Source organism: Callorhinus ursinus, unplaced genomic scaffold (genome assembly GCF_003265705.2).
Source record: "Callorhinus ursinus isolate GAN/ISIS: 27379988/994484 unplaced genomic scaffold, GSC_fseal_2.0 scaffold1, whole genome shotgun sequence".
Lineage (NCBI taxonomy): Eukaryota > Metazoa > Chordata > Mammalia > Carnivora > Otariidae > Callorhinus > Callorhinus ursinus.
In genome coordinates this window covers 4,151,453-4,171,703 of record NW_027397063.1, presented here as the reverse complement: position 1 = coordinate 4,171,703, position 20,251 = coordinate 4,151,453, and the positions used below count along the sequence as shown (strand labels likewise).

General features: G+C 44.8%; 2 protein-coding genes across 7 annotated transcripts in view; both read left to right on the top strand.

Annotated features, from left to right (window-relative positions):
- Positions 1-15,207, top strand: part of IFNAR2 (interferon alpha and beta receptor subunit 2) — a 30,684-nt gene extending 15,477 nt beyond the window's left edge. For 2 of the 4 annotated variants that reach the window (XM_025872070.2, XM_025872067.2), the window contains exons 6-9: positions 409-569; positions 3,674-3,842; positions 8,540-8,670; positions 12,996-15,207. In XM_025872070.2, coding sequence (XP_025727855.1) covers positions 409-569; positions 3,674-3,842; positions 8,540-8,670; positions 12,996-13,694 — 1,160 coding nt within the window. In that variant the 3' untranslated portion in view covers positions 13,695-15,207. The remainder of the gene's footprint in view (positions 1-408; positions 570-3,673; positions 3,843-8,539; positions 8,671-12,995) is intronic. The other 2 variants (XM_025872072.2, XM_073891150.1) reach the window with 2 other exon arrangements.
- Positions 15,208-16,020: 813 nt separating this feature from the next.
- The window catches only part of IL10RB (interleukin 10 receptor subunit beta), a 23,489-nt gene continuing 19,258 nt past the window's right edge, over positions 16,021-20,251 (top strand). Inside the window, exons 1-2 of one of the 3 annotated variants that reach the window (XM_025872064.2) lie at positions 16,021-16,194; positions 17,342-17,465. In XM_025872064.2, the coding sequence (XP_025727849.1) occupies positions 16,146-16,194; positions 17,342-17,465 (173 nt within the window). In that variant the 5' untranslated portion in view covers positions 16,021-16,145. Of the gene's footprint in view, positions 16,195-16,360; positions 16,383-17,341; positions 17,466-20,251 lie in introns of those variants that run through there. The other 2 variants (XM_025872056.2, XM_025872063.2) reach the window with 2 other exon arrangements.

Sequence of the window (20,251 nt, the reverse complement as noted above, 5' to 3'; positions counted from 1 at the left end):
GTTTATATACATATGTATACATGTTTACACACACAATAGACAAAAGACAATTAACCACATTCAGGGACAATTGCGTACTGTGTTTTCGGCTATTTCTACAATGGTTGGGTATTATTGTAATACGAAAAGAAGTCATTTTTACTTTCATGTTTAGAATACAGCCTGAAAATTGGGAAAGACTGACTTCCATCCCAAAACCTGTCCTCCATTTCTCCATTAAGCAAATCACATCACTTTTATTGTTCTCAGTTTTTCACCAATTAAAAAAAAAGAATACAACCCATGCCTCAACTAGGACCATAGGCGGGTTAAAGAGAATGTAGTTGTCAAGAAGTCAGGTTGTGTTACAGCACGGGGAGTGGTATGGTTAGACATTGGGATTTGTTTCTGATTTTGTTTTCTAAACAGTATCTTTAGAACCACCAGGGTTTGATATTGTTGACTTTATGGACCACATTAACGTCAATGTGAATTTCCCACCTGTCATTCCCAAGATACTACGTGGAGAAGTATTACAGTTTTACTTATCACTCATCATCGAAGAACAGTCTGGGGGGATTGTCAAGAAGGTAAGTGGTGAAAACAGTTCTGAGTTGGCCATGAATATATTTGACTCTTTTCTTTTAAAAAAAAGACATTTGTAATGACTAGAACAATTAAGGCTAAAGGGTCTGAGGCAGTGGGGTCTGACTTTAGGGAAGAAGTCTCCATAGTTCTCTCATTGTGGAGATAGGCTGACTTAGCCTAGCAGTGTGGTCTTCTTTCCAAGAATAAGTCACATGCACAACATCAGGGGACACACAGGAAAGAGAAAGGAGTGTGGTGTAGACCAAGAGAACAGGCTCATTTCAGCACACACTAGGGCAGAATTCCAAATGGCAGAGTGAGTGCAAGTAGACTCTGCCGTGAGAGCAGCTTGCATGGGCGTAGCCCTTTGCCAAGTATAAACCCTTGCCCGTAATACCAGCCTGCAAGTTACCAGGGGCAGGGGCTTTTCAGGCAGAGGGCACCAGAAGTCAGAGGTCCCGAGGCAGGAGTGGACCCAGTGGATTTGAGAAACAGCAGGGAGCCGGAATGGAGTGACCAAGAAAGGAAAAAGAAGGAGGTGAGGTGAGGGAGGCAGTGGGGCCCGGATCTTGTGGGGCTTTGTGAGTCTATGTCTTTGGAGTGTCACGAAGCTACTGAAGGATGCGAGGCTTTACCAGGGCATCCTGCCTGGTGTATTGAGAAGAGATCATAGGAGCCACATTGGAGAGAGGGAGGAGAGAGGTGGGAGACCAGTTAAGAGGCTATTATGATGGCAATTACTCAGTAGGAAGTAACAAATCGTGTAATATAATATCCACTTGGATTATAATCAACACCCTAATCCTTTGATTAGGAAAAGGGTACAAAAATAACAGAGGGAAGAAACAAGCTTATGTAGCTCGGAGACTGTATCAAGTTTCTTTAAATTCATAATCCAGTCACATCTAATTTATATTCAACCCATGAGCTACTAACTCTGTTTGAGATTGTTATTTCTAAAATAAGAGCACTATGCTTATTAAGATATTGACAACACTATAAGGGGGAAATGGTGGTTAAGGAGCATTTTCTTCATTAAAGAAAAATGGTCTTTGGACTAAATTAGATCAAAAAAAAAAAGAAGAAGAGGAGGCTACTGGTGGAATCCAGGTGACAGCTGGTGGTGACTTGGGCCCTTGGCAGTAATGAGAAGTGGTCAAATTCTACATATGTCTTGCAAGTGGAGCCGACAGTATTTTTGGATGGATTGGACGTGCAGCGTGGTGAACAAAGAGACAAGAGCATCTGGATAGATGCTCTTCCATTCATTAAAATGGGGTAGATTACAGACGGAGGGGATGGATGGTTGAATCTCAGTAGCTTAGATTTGGATATGTCAAATCTGAGGTGCGCACAAGGCATCCAGGAGGAGATATTGAGCAGGAGTTAAAGTCTCCAAGTCTGGAGTCCAGGGGAGAGCTTCTAGCTGGAGAAATGTCCGGGGGAGTCATCGGCTTCTTTGAGTATATTGATACCTTGAGGAGAGATGAGATCACCTGGAAGCAGAGATGCAGAGAGAAGATGTTCAAAGTCAGAGCCCCAGAGGACTCAAAATGTAGAGATCTAGCAAATGAGGAAACAGCAAAAGAGACTGGGAAGGAGCAACCAACAGCTCTAGGAGGAGAAGTAGGTGAGAGTGATAGCCTAGTAGCTGAAAAGAAAGTTCCAGAAGGAGAAAGTGATCTACTGGGTCTAATGCTATAAATGGGACATGTTAGACATGGACTGTGGATTGATGATTGGACTTAGCAACATGGAAGTCCTGGTGACCCTGCTAAGAGTGATTTCAATGGAGTGTTGGGGTGAGGATCTGGTAGGAAGAGATTCCAGAAAGAGAAGGAAGCGAGAAATTGGAGACAGTGAAGGAAGCTAATTAATTCTTCTAAGGAGTTTTTCTATAAAGAGAAGGAGAGATACTCTGTGGTGGAAAGTGGGGTCAAGGAGGGACACTTTAAAGTGGAAGAAGTTACAGCACGTTCATGTGCAGATGGAATGTTCCAGGGGGATTGGTGGAGCCATGTTGTAGAGAAGATGAGGATGGATGGAATCGCATGAGCACAGGAAGGGGTTGGCCTTGGCTCAGAGCAGCGACTGGGCATCCGAGGCACAGTGGGGCTGGCAAAATTGTCAGGCACGGAGGCATATCTGTTTGCTTAGGGAAACAGGAAGCAAGCATTGCAGACTTCATCAGGATCACACAAGGGCAACACCAGGTGTGGGACCCAGATATTCTGACTCTCAGCTACCATTGGCTATTCCTCTTTCAGGCAGTTTCTACTTCTCTCCCCCTTTTCTTCTTCATTGCTTCTTGGCCATGCATGAGATTTTGGTTCATTAGGACTTTTTCTTTTTCTTTTTTTTAATTCTTCCTCCTTCTAAACAGAAAGTTGAGAAAAACATTATTACAGAAGGCTGTATTTGAACTGCTGGAAATCCTAATTCATAGAACCTACGTTATGGAGAAGTTGTTTTCCTTCATATCATCTCTTTAATTCCAAACTGGAACAGAACAACCTGGGAAGGAAGAGGCAAGGTGTTTTAAGGGAGAAGATAAGAAATTAGACAGCAACCACAGTTCTGCCACAAACAAGCTGTGTGGCCTTGGAAAGTTAACTAACCACTCTGAGCAGTAGTTTCAGCATCTGGAGAATGGGGATAATGCCAACTTTGCAGACCATTTTAATAATCACATTCATTAATATATATGAAAGTACTTCTGAAGTATAGACACATATCATTAATGAAAAAAGATAATCTTTTTTTATTTTCTCACTTTTGCTAGGTTATCTTAACTCAAGACAAAATAATCTTATAAAAATGACATCATGGAAACCTTTATTCCTCGTTGAAACTTTTTCTACTCATTTATAAAATGAAGTCGCTAGACTAGATTTCATGGTTTGAAAGTGTGCGTGGTATACACGTACATGCAGTTTTGTGATCAATTGCTGGCCCCAAATAACTTAAAAATCCTTTTTTCTTTCAAACCCACGATATTTCTATCCCTGTTTAAGATTTGAAGACGAATCCCCAAAGAGACTTTTCTGGCCTGCCTCTAAATGAAATTCTCAGTCAAAGTCTTCCAATTTTTTGCTTCTTTTCGCAGCATAACCCCACACTAAATGAAAACGTCATTGGAAATTTCACTTACGTCATCGACAAGTTACTTCCAAATACAAACTACTGTGTATCTGTTTATTTTAAGCCTAGAAATCTGGGAGCAATCCATAGATCTCCAGTAAAATGTACCCTCCTTCAACCTGCACAGGAGACAGGTATAAGTTTTTAAAAATTCATGTGTTGCTTTTACTCTGCGGGAAAACCTATTTAATGAGTAGAATCTGAAAGTCATGGAGCATGGACGGAGATGTGTTCTATTGGTCAGTCTCAACCAAGTGCTGGAGTCACTTTGAAGGTGCCATACCAGAGGGACAGTCCCATATCTACCTTTATAAAGTCAGATCCTCCTGAAGTGGAAACGCTTCTATTTCAGGGAGTCAGGATGAAATTCAGTTCTGGGTGCCCGTAGCATGGCCGTTACCCAAGCCAAGGGCTGGAGGAGGCAGAGTTGTCGGAAACAATTGCAGGCAAAGATACCAGAGGGTCAAATTATGGAGGTTGGGTGTGGCTCATTGATGTGGCCTGCCTCGCAGGAAGGTGGGCTGTAGCTCGAAGACGGAAGGAAAACTCACCAGTGTGAATGAGATAGTCCCTGATGAAGGCTGAGAAGTCCTTCTGTTGCAAAGGCATCAGAATAGTAAACAGCATAGTCCCTCATCCTTCCCTGCTGAATGGAGAAATTTGCAGTGAGAGCAATGAAGCTTAGGAACATTCACTGCTGCTGATTTGCCTAGGAAGTAACTAGGTCTCTGACTGTTTTGCCAAAAGTGATAATCTCCACCAAAGAAGCCTTTCTGAATGTCCCAACCCCGAGGAGAGTTTCTTTAACATTCTGATTTGCCAGATGACGACAGTAAGGTGAGACAGAAGGAAGCACAGTCAACGAACGGTAGGGCTGATTTGTGGGTTAAGGGAACTACACTCCACAGTGCCTGGCACCTGGTGCATGAAGGTGCTCCCTGTGATTTTTACTCTCCTGTGTTTCTCAGGGTTGGATGATGCACAGACCAATTTTAAAGGAAAAAGTATCTCCTTTAGAGTATCTTTAAAGGGGAAAGCACTAGCTTAAATCATTATTATAGTGTCAGTTAAATACAGGCAAACCTAAACTTGCATATAGATTCTTTAGGCCTGTAGCTCTTACAAAAATGTGAACCCCAAACAAAGTTGCATACTTACTTCCTAATACCTATTCTCCAACATGAGCTACGTGTCCAACAATGCGATTCATTTCTGACACTCTCTGGAGTTAGTGTAGGCCCCCCCACACAGAGGGGCTCAGTCCCCCAAGACTGCTCCCTTCGGGTGCCGGCTGCAAGTCTGGCCACCCAAACTTCTGTCCCTCATGGCTACAAATCCAGAGGTTCCCACAACCTCCCTTCAGACTTAATAGGGCAGGAACTCCTGTCCCCTTGGAGTTAGGGGGCACCACCCTCCCAATACTTTCATGTGTTCACCGACCCAGAATCTCCCCAAGCCTTGCTGTCCAGAGTTTGTACTGGGATTCATTATGTAGCCATGATTGATTAAATCATCATTCATTAGTGACTAAATGCAATCTGCAGCCCCTCTCCCCTCCCTGAAGCACAATGAGGCCAGAAGTTCCTAATCTCTAACCACTAGGTTGGTTTTTCTGGTGACCAGCCCCCATCCTGGAGCTATCCAGCACCCTGCCTTACCTCACCTTGTTAGCATAAACTCACATATGGTCCCCAAAAGACACTCCTATCACTCAGGAAATTGATGTTCTGTGCCAACAACTAGGGACAAAGAGCAGATATTTTGTATCATTATTATTATTGTTATTATTATTATTATTCCATGGTCCTATAAACAAAACCAATTGAATGGAGAAACTATTTTTCTCCTCTCCTCATGCACGGAATACTCCTGTGTTCCATCGGTGTGGGGGCTTTCCCCACACCAAGCAATCCTCCCACACCAGCTCTGTGTCTTCCAATTTCACTCAGTCCTGCTACCATCTACCTGGAGGTAGAGACTCATTCTCATAAGACCGCCCCTACCGCCCCTTCGAACACCAGTTGCAACTCAGAGTTGCCACCTGGGTGTCAGACTGGCTAGCTGTAAGTTGGAGATTCTCACAAGCCCTTCCCTGGGTTTGATAATTTGCTAGAATGGCTCACAGAACTCAGGAAAACAATTTCTTTACTGGTTGATTACAAAAAGATACAACTCAGGAACAGCCTGACCCAGGCTGCATAGGGCCAGGTATGAGGGGAGGGGCAGGGAGCTTCTCTGCCCTCTTAGAGCAAGCACACCACCCCCCCAACTTCCCAACCCAGACGCTCTCAGAACCCTATCTTTTGAGGGTTTTATGCAGACTTCATTACAAAGGGAGGACTGATTAAATCCTTTGCCATTGACAATTAATTCAACCTCCAGTCCCTCTCTTGCCCCCAGAGGTCCAGGTGTGGGGTTGAAATTTCCAGCCCTCTAATCACCAGTTGGTTCTCCTGGCAACCAGCCTCCATCCTTAGGGGCTTTCCAAAAGTCATCTCCTTAATAGTAAACTCAAATGTGGTCACAGGGGGCTTGGGTATGAACAATAAGAGACATTCCTTCACTTTCCTTGCTCTTATCTCTTAGGAAATTCCTAGGAAATTTCAGAGCCCTATGCCAGGAACTGGGGACAAAGACCAAATATATATTTTTTTATTATTATAAATCACAATCTCACCAATAAAAACTCAGAGTAGTAATATGACACGACAGACGGTGGTTTGCAGAAACTCAGTCCCCACCTGGAAGACCAATGTGAGTCCGAGACCAAAGGCATGCGTTCTTTGGAGGTTGACATGCTCTGTGGTGACTCAGTTTCTTCCTGACTTTTCTGTCTCACCCGCTAAGAAATGGTCGTGCAACAGCACCTTGTCATGTCATTTCATCTTTACTTGGTGTGAACACATCATTTTGCATATTAAATCAGTCTCCCTTCTTGTATCGTTACCCAAGACATGCAAGTGCAGGTGTCCCTCACGATCCAAATAATGATGTCTCAATTCTTATTGTCTGAAACTCAGGAACCAAGTAGGTACACATAACATGGACTCCTCACTGTCCAGATTTGCCATCTGAACTACCTTCAACTAGCCCAGCTTGGGAACCAGACAGGTTCAGATGGTGGGAAATTCTTGACGGACAACCTGGGACTGGTGTTAACTTCCTCAGACTCGGGGGTGAACACTGCTATCTTAGGGGAGTGCTCATCTGGGGTGAGTTTAGTCTAGAGATCTAGAGAAATGTCTCCCCTCTGGTCAAGTCCTAAATTAACTGGTTGGCTCTTTCAGGAAGGCCTTGAGGGAGAGCGGTGTCCATCCATTTGACAGATATTTATTGGGAACCTACTATATGCTGGATTCTCTCGTAGATTCCGGGGAGACAGCAGCGAACAAAACAAATAAAATTGAACATCCCTGACCTCGTGGAGCTTACATTGCCTCAGAGAGATGGGAAAACAAAATTTAAAAAGCTACTTGCAGTCGGAAGGTTGAAATTTTCCAAAAGGAATTTTGACGAGAAACGTAAGGGGCACTCAGTAGGACAGAGTGGGTTCGGTAGAACCCTGGTGTGGCCGAAGTCCAGCCTCAGAATGATCCAGTTCTTTCTTTCAGACGAATTCTTCTTCTCCACCTCTTCCCACCTGTAGGGCATATTGTTAAATAACAGACATTCAAGTATATTTTAAAGACCTAATTAGCTCTACTGAATGATTTGGGAATTGGGCAGCATCCCATCTAGCAGGTAGAGAGGTGTTCCAAAGGGCTACGGAAAAGAAAAGGTTTTTAAAGGCAGGACAAGGAAATCACACAGAAAGTGAAGTCACCTCCCTTTGGGGGACAAAGGGGTCTTATTATATTAGGTGGATTACCTCATGGTGCAGAGCAGGAAATTCCAGAAGGACCAGTTAAGATTACAGTCCTGGGGGAAATTGAAAATGCAATCAGGTTAGCTATTAAGCCCCAGTGTGGTGGCCGGGGCCAGGCATAAATGACTCCATTTTGGGCCTGGAGTTTTGTTTTTTAACAATACTAACAGGTGGCAACTGAGCATTTGAGATGTGACCAGGATGACTGAAAACTGAGTTTGGTGGGGTTTCTTTTCAATTTTGGTAATTAGTTTAAAGTTTTTTAAGATTTTATTTATTTGACAGAGAGAAAAAAGGAGAGAGGGAGCACAAGCAGGGGGAGTGGGGGAGGGAGAAGCAGGTTTCCCACCGAGCAGGGAGCCCAATGCGGGGCTCGATCCCAGGACCCTGGGATCATGACCCGAGCCGAAGGCAGACGCTTAACCAACTGAGCCACCCAGGCACCCCTCAATTTTGGTAATTTAAATGTAAATAGTCATGTATAGCTCATGGCTACTGTGTTGGAGAGTGTTGTCATAGAACATCATTAGAAACTGGAAGACAGGGGCACCTGGGTGGCTCAGTCAGTTAAGCGTCTGCCTTCAGCTCAGGTCATGAGCTCAGGGTCCTGGGATCAAGTCCCACATAGGGCTCCCTGCTCAGTGGAGAGCCTGCTTCTCCCTCTCCCTCTGCCCCTAACCCCAGCTTGTGTTTGCTCTCTGTCTCAAATAAATAAATAAAGTCTTTAAAGAAAAAAAGAAAGAAAGAAACTGGAAGACATTTTACTGTGAAAAATCTGCCACTTTTACTCTTGGAAAATATGTATACTTGGATTACTTTCCATTCTACTGTGTTGAACAATAGTTTTTTGAACGTCTGCTCCTTTGATACCTCATTCCATCATCAGCCCGACGTGCGTTCATTCCCATCTGTGATCATTAATTGGAATTTATTTTGAAATAAAGTCATTTCATTTTTCGTCAACAGGGTCATCAGAATCTGCCAAAATAGGAGGAATAATTACTATGTTTTTCATAGCTGCTGTCTTCATAAGCACCATAATAATATTGAAACGGGTTGGTTATATATGCTTAAGAAATGATTTACCCAAAGTTTTGGTATGTAGTCTCTTTTTAAGTTTCTATCTTTATTTTTTATTTTAATTTAAGGATTTTTATTATACTCTCAAATATCTTCACAGCAGAAAAAAAAATCCCATTTTCTAAAAACACCAAGCTGTTTTATCACTGAATGATACCCCAATATATATGTGTCTATATTTCCATTTTCTGTTTTCTGTTTATACTTTGCCCACGTAATATTTTTAGTGATCACCTCATATTCCATTGTCATTAACGTATTATCTTTCCCTTAATCATTTTCCAGCTGTAGGGCATTTGAAATGATTTCTTTTCCTTTCTTTTTCTTCTTTGGCCTTGGTGAATAACGCAACATGTTTCATTAACATTTTTTGTAAAGATCATCTTTCAGTTTGGATTATGTCAGTGGAACGTGTACACAGGTGGATTTATCTTAAAAAAAGATATAAAGGATTAATTTATACTGCCAGTGGTGACGTGTAGGTGTACACATTTTACACATTTCTCCAAAGCTCTGCTGACATTGATTAATCGTTTTTACTACTTTGGTTCATTTATCGTGTGTATAAAGGTCACCGGCAGTTGCTCTCATTTGTGTTACTTTAATTATTAGTGAAACCAGCGCCTCTGTTTGTCTTCATTTTTCCGTCTGTGCTTCCCAAGGTGCACGCTTTCTGCTCAGAGCCTCGACCACTCAGACAAGTCTGGGGATTGATCTTACATATTTCCAAAAACTCCTCATGGCTTTTGACACATTTGCCCATTATGTATCATTTTCTCTACCCCATTGCTGTCTTTCCATATTCGTTCTATGATTTTTCAGTCAGAAAGATCTCATGTTGCTCTGAACTCATTTCACCTTTTCCTTCTCATTTTTTTAACAACCACATATTTAAGTATTCCTCCACGGTCGATAAAATTATACTCTTCTTTTCCTTGTTCTTATTTGTTCCAGTTGGGGGAGGGATTGTTTATTGGGTAGAGTGTTTGTGCTGTGGGAGATTTTAATTACAACTGGTATTTGAACCCAGCCAGCATTTGGCTGTGCCTTAGGAGATGTAGATGGCTCTGTACTGCGTTTCATCCACACTGTGAGCCCTGCCTTTCAAGAATGGACTTTTTTTTAATTAATTAATTTATTTATTTGAGAAACGGGGAGCAGAGCGTGCATGGGTGTGCAAAGCGGGGAGGTGCAGAGGGAGAGGAAGAATCTCAAGCAGACTCCCCACTGACTGGGGAGCCCAGTGCAGGGCTCTGTCCCATGACCCTGAGATCATGACCTGAGCTGAAACCAAGAGTCAGACACTTAACCGACTGAGCCACACAGGCACTCCAAGAATGGACATTTTTTTATCCTCGGTGTAAAATATCTTTGGTCTTAGGCAAATCCTACTCCAATTCCTATTTCTCACCACAGTCTTGAGATAAAAAGGCCTTTCGCACCACACCCATTCCCTCCTAGATAAATTCCTGCCTGGATTACCTAAACTGGTTACTAATCCTCCCTCCTGGTCTCCCTGGAGTTCCTCCCCTCCCCTCCCCTGCGTCCAAATTGTAGGCTAAGTATATATATATATATATATATATATATATATACCCCCATTATTTATTGTGTTGACCCAAGTACTGGGAGGAGGTGATGATACCTTGTGTCTTTCTAGTATTCCTCCATTAAAAATTGATACTCTGACTATAGACGTGGGGAAACAAACTGAGGGTTACAGAAGGGAGGGGGTGGGAGGATGGGGTAACCAGGTGATGGGTATTAAGGAGGGCACGTGTTGTGATGAGCACTGGGTGTTATATGCAACTAACGAATCATTGAACGCTACATCAAAAACTAATAATGTATACTATACAACGGCTAACTGAATGTAATAAAAAAATAATAAAAAAATTAAAAGAAAAAGGGTAAATGACTAAAAAAAAGTAAAACTCTAGGAATGGCAAAACAGAACACTCAATGCCTAGTATATTTGTGTATATGTGTTTACTCAAGAATACGTTAAAAATTTTTAATGGCATCTTTTTAAATTTTTTTCTTCTTTCGTTTTTTTGTGGGTTTTTTTGGTGTTTGCATTTAATAAATATTTATTGAGTACCTACCATGTGTCCACATGCTCTAGGCACTAGGGATACAAAAGTGAACAAAACAGAGGGAAAATCCTGCCCTCCTAGATCTTAAAGTCTGAGGAGTAAGGGTAGAGACAATGATAACTTATAGCCCCAAGGGGCTCTCACTTCTGGCGCCAAGTGCCTGGCCAAAAAAAAAAAAAAAAAAGAATTTATAGATTATATAACCAGTGAAGTAAAAACTTCACATGAATCTAGAGATCAATTATTAAGATTAATAAGTTTAACAGAGTTAGTACATACGAAATAATCAAAATAAAAATAAACATGAAGCTGCTTTTCAACTTCCAAGAAATTAAGTACACAAATTATAGTGTAAAACTCTGTGAATTTTCACAAACTCACTGCATCCATGTAACTCATGCCTAAATCGAGAAAGAGACTATAATCAGCCTGCCCAGAAGTCTCTCTCCTGACACCTTCTAGTAAGTACCCCCCCCACCAGGAATAACCACTGTCCTGATTACTAACAGCATAGATTAGTTTTACCTGGTTTTGAACTTGGAATCCTACAGTTAAGTGGAATCCTATAGTTTTTTAAAAATACCATTTCAGGGGCACCTGGGTGGCTCATTTGGTCAAACATCTGCCTTCAGCTCGCTCAGGTCATGATCTCAGGGTCCTGGTGTTGAGCCCCACATCTGGCTCCCTGCTCAGCAGGGAGTCTGCTTCTCTCTCTGCCCTTCCCCACTGCTCGTGCTCTCTTGCTCGCTCACTCTCTCTCAAATGGATAAATAAAATCTAAATTTTTTTAATAAATAAAAATAAAAATACCATTATAGGAGTAATAAAAAATATTCTTAAAACATTTAAGGAATCAATCTAATAAAAGACATTACAGGTCCTTTGTGGAAAAAATTATAAAACCTTATCGAAAGACCGTAACAAAGATTTGGTCAAGTTGAGAGCCCAGAACCAGACCCACACATATGGAAACATGACTAATGATGAGTAGATATTGCCATGGGGAAAGAACTGGCTGGTCAATAAATGTATCTATATGGGAGAAGATGAAATTGGGTCTCTACCTCACACCATACACAAATATCAGTTCCAGGTATATTAAAGACTACTGCGAAAGGCAAAACTGTTAAAGGTTTAGGAGGCACGATAGGAGATTCTGTATGACATTGGGATAAGGAAGATTCCCTCCGACACAAAAAGCAGAACCATAAAGGAAGAACACTGATACTTTTTTTTTACATTAATATTAAGAATTTCTTTTCATCGAATGTCATTGATGATGTAAAGCAATAAACCACAGGCTAGGGGAAAATATATGTAACAAATAATCATAATAACATAAATAATCAACAGATAATCAGCATCCAGATTATATAAAGAGCTCCTATGAATCAATAAGAAAAAAGATGAACAACCCGATAGAAAAATTCACCCCAAGGCTGGGTTGGGTAGTAGGGGAAGAGCAGGTTTGTCAAATTGGTCAACCCAGGTAGGCACAGGAGAATAGACAGGAGGACGGTGCCGATGACGATTCAGGATTGACCACCTCCTCCCCATTAGCCTCACCATAGTTGTCCTAGAGACAGAATCCACCAACACCGCAAGACTCAGCCTGCCTTGTATTCTCCAGCGCTCGCCCTGCTCAGCTGTATCCTGGCTGTGTTCTGTTCCAAGAGCTGGAACAGAATGAGCTCTGTGAGTCTCGACATTCTCACCCCCTGACTCTTTAGGGATCTTCTCCATCTTTGAGGTCCTCCAGTCCAGGGAACCCCGATGGAATTGGCTCCCCAGTGACTCTCCTCACCCATGGTTCCCTGACACCCCTCAAGAATGTCTTGGCAATCCAGAATCTAAATGGATCGATGCCCCTGACATGCAAGAAGCAACGAGGGGAGCGGGGTAGGAAGGAGTAGAAGCCAGAACCTCCTCCCTGCTGCAGGCAGCCTACCTAGCTTGAAATCCAGCCTCCCCCACTCGCTATTCATGAAGCTTAGGCAAGTTTCTTTACCTCTCGACCTCGTTTTCTCACCTGTAAAATGGGGAGAAGAAGCGTAAGCCCACTTCATGGCACGGTTGTGAGGGTAAAATGCATCGTAACACGTAAGCACTAGGACCAGTGCCCGGCAAATAGTAAGTAAACACTACGTAACTGTTAGCTCTTGTTACTGAGTTTTATTATGTCAAAAAGTTCAGAACAAACAGAATTGATACTTTCTCTCTCTCTCTCCCTCTCTCTCTTTTTTAAGAATCTTTACAACTTGTCAGCCTGGGTTATCCCTGAGATGCCACCAGTGGAAGCAGTGGCTTTCGTGGAGATCATTCACGTTAACAGGAAGAAGAAGGTGTGGAATTACAATTACGACGATGAGAGTGACAGCAATGATGAAGCCGCAGCCCCTGTGACAAGCACCGGTGGCTATACCAAGCATGGGCTAATGGGTGGGCTTCTCCGTCCCACCTCTGCCTCCTTGGCCACGTGCGGGGACTGCCTGGAGTCCGACACTGAGGAGCCTGACCTGTCCGAGCGGGACTCTGAGCCCCTGATGATACCAGGGCCCTGCCCCGGGTGGTCGGAATGCGCAAGTGGGGCCTACGAGGGGGGACGGAAGCTGCTACAGGACCCCCTTTCCGAGGAGGACAGCAGCTCCACGGAAGAGGCTGGGGACAAAATTATCTTCAATGTAAATCTAAGCTCTGTGTTCGTGAGCGCCCTCGATGACGACTCGGAAGTCCCTCCAGGGTTACCAAGTTTTCCAGAAGAGACGTTCGACCCAGACGATTCCCACCAACTGGAAACAAGTTTTCTGGCGGCCCACGGGGAAGGGACACAGCCACCTTCCCCCACCCCCTCTGCAGAGTGCCCGTGGCCTGAAGATGTGCTTTCTGATAAAAGTGACAGTTCTGAGTCGGATGTTGACATCGGAGACGGCTATATAATGAGATGAACCCCCAAAATATTTAATGAACGTGGACTGACCAATACCTTCAGGGCTTCCCCCCCTGCACTGTCACTTCCTCCCTTGTGGTCTGCAGTGTTCCCCAGGGAAGGTGTTGGAGACTGTGGCCGGCTCCTGGGGGGCGGGGGGAGGGCTGGTGACGTCATCTATGCAAATTATATGCAAATAACCAGTGTGGGAGGGGAGTCAGAACCGGACCTGTGGATCCTTCAGTGCGTTGTTTACATGTGGTTTGCAGGGTTGGTCCAGGGCCCTGCAAGATTTCTGGGAAATAATGAAATTAGCCAGGGTGGGAGTGGGGAAAGCAAAGAAAGACGCTCAGCAGGGTTCCAAGCAGGTGCAGGAGCAGTCTGCAGTGTTGAGTCCAGCAGGCTCAAGGAAGGAGCCAGAAAGCAGGCAGGAAAAGAGAAGAAAGGGAAGGCGGCCAGAGGGAAAGGCAGGGGACCCACAAAGAAACAGAAGCACATGTTAGAAGGAGGGAAAGTCCAGCCCAGTCTAGGGCTCCTCCCACATGTCACATTCTGTCACCTACGCTCAGAGAATTCGGCTCTTGGCCACTTGACCAGCCCTTCTCAATTTGAGTGAGGAAGACAAACACACACATCAATAACTCCAGCATCAGGCAGGTGACTAATAGGAAACATTTGCATGAGAGAAGGGGATAGAATCTCAGTGCCAAATTTTAAAATTAAAAAAAAAAAACGAGAACAAATGCAAAATTGTTTCAAGGTCTTCAGAAGAGATAAGTCACAAAATTCCTGGAGAGCCTATTTAACAATTTAAGAAGTGATGTGTGTGCTGATTCCAAGTGTCCTATGTGGGACCAAAGTTCCTGTGGCGGTGTGGGGAGGGAGGGAAGTTCTAGAACATCATGTAGCAAACCAGACAAGAACTGGGGCTCGGGTCTGACTCTGCTGCTATTTCCCTGTGTGACCCTGGGTACTTTGCTTAGCCTCTCTCAGCCTCAGTTTCTTCATTTAGGAAATAAAAGGATTGGACTAGGTAATCTCCAAGATCCTGTGGTGCTAGGAGAAATACTAGAAAATACACAGGAATGAAGACTCCAGTGGAGGTGCTACAACCCTGAGAAGACCCCAGGGTGAATCAACTCTATGGGACCTCCTAGCTCATTCCACTCGCCCCAAGAGCAGGCTTCTCAGACCTTTCTTCTAGATCAATTCAAAAAGGGGAAAACAACTATTATGCATCCTAGTTCAAGGACTTTGAAGAGATTATTTTTATAACTGTTCAAAAGTAACTCAAAGGAGAGGGATGTGAGAGGAGAAGAGATTATTTAACAACATGATGAAATTCCATAGGAAAAGGACTTTTTCATGTGACCAGTTCAATTCTCTGCCCTCTTAAATCATCTCTCATATTTTGAAAGCTTTCCAGAGTGATCTTTTGGAATACCCTTTTTATGGCAGCTTTTATGTGTGTGTGTGTGTTTTATATTTTGTGTAATTGAAGTTGGTGAAGGATAAATACTTTTTAATACAAACTTGGTAATGTCCTCAGAGTTGTTTCTCATTAGAGAGTATAAAAATGCAGCCACTTTGTGGTTCTGCTGGCATCTCTAGGGTTAAACAAAAGTCCCTCTGTGTGCCAATGCCAGTAGGGGCCAAGGGAACATTCATCCTCAGGGACTGTGTTCCTGGTGGTCAGACCTTGAGCAGTGCCTTACATCACTCTGTATTTACCCTGCTCTGGGTTTTCCAACCTCACCACTGCCCAAGCTTTGAAAGAGGAAATTAAACTTCTCTCAAGCAGTCTTGTGAGAGTAACAAGTTTTTGCCCCATAAATGACTTGGTTTTGTGGTGTTTATCCCTGGGTGGGAGGGGGTAAAGAAGACCCTTTCAAACTGTCTTTGCTAATGGAGAGCTTTAAAATCAACCTATTTGCCGGGAGAGGGGATCATAGAGAAAACTTGGAGAAAGTTTTCACTGGAGAAAACTTGCGGAGTACTGAATGGTGTCAAGAAAAACCACCACCACCCATAACGCCAGATAGAACCTCTGGGTGGGCGTTGTAGTGTATTTATTTAACTTGGAAAAGCATGCATTTAATGTTGGGGGAGGCGTCTCCCCAATCGGGGCACTGTACGTACAGTTTTGCTACTAGTCTTTTGCAACCCCCCCCTTTGGGGGAAGCAAGGTCCCCTCCCTTCGCGTCTCCCTACCACCCGCCAGGCCCCCCGGGACACCGCCCTCTCCCCCAGCAAAGCGCGGCGGTGGACTCCGGCCGGGCGGGGCCCAGGAAGGGGGCGGGGTCTGGCCCCGCCCCGCCCCGCCCCGCCCCTCCAGTACCCGGAAGCGGCCTCCGCGAGGGGTGGGGAGGACCGGCCAGCGCTTCGGGGTGCGGGCTCGGGGGCGCTTGCCCGGCTGCTGGCGCGCCCCACCCCCACCCCCCCGAGCGCCCTCCCGGCTCCCGGCGCGGCCATGCCGCGGAGCCTGCGGAGCTGGCTGGGCGGCTGCCTTCTGATGTCAGGTGAGGGGTCCGCGGGGAGGGGACGACGGCCCGACGTGCGCTTGGGAACTGAAGGCCGAGCTACGATGCCGGCAGCGATGGCCCCAAGGCGACTCCTGAGCGGACCCCAGAGGCGCACTGGAAGTGATCGGGTGCCGGGTCCGGCCGTCAGGGCTTCCCATTCAGTACTCAGCACCCCAACATCTGAGGTCTGCCCCTCAACTCCACAGCTCTGTGCCTTCGGAGTTCTAAATCCACTGAAACCTTTTCTGCCCTCCTCTAAATTTCCTGCCCGGGTTCAAACAACGATGGGCCCCTCCTTGCTTTCTGATGAATTCATCCCCGGCCTTCCAGGATGCCACAGGCTCCTGGTTTTCCTCCTACCTCTCAGGCTGTTTCTACCTAGCATCTTCCACCTCTGCCAGATCTCTGTATAGCCCAGTTCTTGCCCAGGCCCTCCACCCTCCCCTCTCGCTATCCCTGTAGGGGATACCAGCAGAACCCAGCTATAGGCCCGTGACTCAAATGTGAATCTCTGTTGGCACCCTTGGGTCATGGGCCGGTGGTGGTTTATCATACTCTTCCGTCTGCTTTTGTTTATGTTTGATATTTTCTATTAAAAAGTTTAAAAATGATTTCTGCCTCTAGCCCAGATCTCTCCTTTATGCGCAGGCTCCTTTCTCCAGCTGTCTGGGACATTCCTGTGTGCATCTCTCTGCAGCATCTCAGACCTAATGCAGCTGAAATGGGACTGTTGATGTCCTTGCCCCCAGCCCCAGTCGGCATCAGATGCTTAAGCCAGGAATGAATATTAACTTCTCCACACCAAAAGTATCAGCAAGTCTAGAGTCTGTACCTCTGGAAATATATCTAAAATCCATCTACCCCACCTTTCTCCCACCACCCAAATCCTGGTCACCCCTATCTGTCCCCACTTCATTCTTGCTCTCTGTCCCACCCCAACCTCCAACAGCCCCCCCACCCCAGCGGTTCTTCAGATAAAATCCAGACTCCTTAGTACAGCTAATGCGTGTCTCTTTTTCCTTCACCCACATGCCCATTTGAAGACATGGAGCCATAGGGGAGACCCAAGTGTTGGATATAGTCATTTACTTGTGCAACTTTTTTGAGGAACAAAGATGCAGACTTTTTCCTTTTATTTTTACAGCATTAGGAATCGTGCCACCTCCTGAAAACGTCAGAATGAAGTCAGTTAATTTCAAGAACATTCTACAGTGGGAGTTGCCTGCTTTTCCCAAGGGGAATCTGACTTTCACAGCTCAGTACCAAAGGTGAGTCTGGGGTGCTCTCGGTGGGAAGGCCCTGAGCTGGTCACTGGGCCGGACCACAAGAGAGTCTGACTGCCCTCACCCGCATGACCATGACAGCCCATAGGGAACCTCACTGCTGACCTTTTTCTTTCTGTCCGGGAAATTCTTGTGAAAGTTCTGTTCTCTGAAAAGAGACAAGTCTTTTTTACTTTTTCTTGTTGGGATGGTTCATCGTTTGATGACCGCAGAGCCACTGGTATATACCGACATTTGATCATGTGGCTAAGGATGTCATTGGCCATAGTGGTAGCCTGTTGCAACACAAGCATTTGTCACAATTGATGTTTTTTAAGAGAAAAAAATGTCACTGAGATCATCCCCACTTAGGAGAGCAGTATTGCTCGAAGTCAATGATTTGCAAGTGGGAGCCATCCAGGAAAACCGAGGTCTGCAAAGCAGGTTGGCCCTTGCCGTGCTACCACCCATCCCCTCCAGCAGATTATAACAGAACACCACCGTGCTGTGGGGTGCAGATGATTTGTATAGTGGGTGCTCAGTTACTCTGGCTGTGTCCTAAAATTGAAAGTAAGACAGCTAGCTACTGGCTGTGAAAAGCTCTAGCCCCTGAAAGCATCAGAAGGAAGGGTGAGTGTCAGCAAGACAATTATCTCAGTGGTGTTCTGACCTCCCAGGACCTGCCCTGCCGGTTTTTCCCTCTGTCAGCCCTCCCTCAGCAGCTTGCCATCATACACCACCGTCAGGATGCAGGTGATGCACCTTTATGCCAAGTGCAAACAGCAGCAGGGGGCCAAAGGGTGATGAGCCAACACACCTGCTTCCAACGTGACTCAGACACATACAAAGATAGGCAGTCCCTTCGATGAAGCAGAAGGAACCATAGGTCCCAGATCCCATTAATCCCACACTCCTTCTCCTCCAGATTTCTTTTACAAACATATCCCAGGCCTGCTGATGCAGAGAAGACGTAGGAAGATGAATAAGCTAGTCTTTTTTTACTTTTTTGGGCACTTTTTAGTTCGAAGTAATTCCCCAGTAACAGAACATTTTAAGATTTCAAGGACAGGGGCGCCTGGGTGGCTCAGTTGGTTAGGCGTCTGCCTTCAGCTCAGGTCATGATCCCAGGGTTCTGGGATCGAGCCCCACGTCGGGCTCCCTGCTCAGCGGGGAGTCTGCTTCTCCCTCTTTGCCTGCCACTCCCCCTGCTTTGTGCTCTTTCACTCTGACAAATAAATAAATAAAATACAGTGCAGAGAACTTCCAAATAGCTTATGTCCAGATTCACCAACTTTTAAGGTTTGCTACATTTCCTTTCTCCCTCTCTCTCTGTCTTACATCATGCCCTTTGTCACTTAATATTTCATGGTGAATTTCCAAAGAGCAAGGATAATCTTTTATATCACCATCTACAGCTATCAAGGTTGGCTATTTAACATTGGGGCAGGACTTTCATCTGACCTACAGTCATTAGTCCAATTTGTCAGTTGACTCAAGGGTTTAGGACAGGTGATTCTGCTGCTGATTTTTCCCTGCTGTGTATTTTCTACCACTGATTGGTTTGATAATTTCATGTCTGTGTCTGCAGTCTTGACAGCTCTAGAGATTTCACTGTGCAAAATTAACCTCCCTCTCTCTCTCCCCCCATCCGTTTATCCTTTGTTGTTCCATTCTATGCCCTTGTAGTAGAGGTGTTTGGTTGGGATGTCCATCTTGTAGATACGAGTTCCTAGTGGCTTCCCAGCAACCGAGAATCAGGTATTCTTAGCACAGAAGTGCAGACTGAGCATGAGATGTGCTGGGAAAAACAAAGCATGTGCTGGGGGTGTCCTTGTGTCTAGATCAAGAAAGTTGATCTAGAAAAATCTGATTACTGTTTTCCATAGCTTGTGAAAGATTTGTTTAGAATTCAGCTTGAAAAAAAAATTAAAAAAAAAAAAAAGAATTCAGCTTGAGAGGTTGGGTAGCACAGACTCTTTTATATGTGTACGTGGGGCCGGGGTGACCAGAGGAGCGCTTGGGAGGATTGGTTGGTGATTTGACTATAGAAACATCTTTGAAAACCTGAGATGTAAATGTGGAGAATGGGTTATATGACCTATTTAATGGGGAGAAAAATATATATATATTTTTAAAGATTTTACTTATTTATTTGACAGAGACACAGTGAGAGAGGGAACACAAGCAAGAGGAGTGGGAGAGGGAGAAGTAGGCCTCCCGCTGAGCAGGGAGCCCATTGCGGGGCTCGATCCCAGGACCCTGGGATCATGACCTGAGCCAAAAGCAGACGCTTAACCATCTGAGCCACCCAGGCTCCCCAAGTGAAAAATATTTTTAAATGCCATAAAAATGACCTGGGGAGAGAGAAGTTATTGCAAAACAACTGCTGGAATATTCCATGTTCCAGCCACTTGACATGCTAGTTTAAATGAAGGAAGTGGCCACGTGTAGGGAAGCCCCCTTCATGCCGTGACCCCTGGAGTCTCCAAACGGTGGGATGTTAGGCAACCCATGAAGAGTTGATTGACGAATGTTTGTGGTATAGTACGTGAAAAGAGCAGATTGTAGAATAGTCTGAGCCCAATTATCTCTACCTACTTTTAGCCAGAAATTGTTCTGGGCATCGCCAAGAATGTGGTGAGGTGTGGTGCTTAAGACTGTGGGCTCTGCAAGATGTCCATCGACAGATGAATGGATAAAGAAGAGGTGGTATATATACACAATGGAATATTATGCAGCCATCAAAAGGAATGAGATCTTGCCATTTGCAACAACGTGGTTGGAACTGGAGG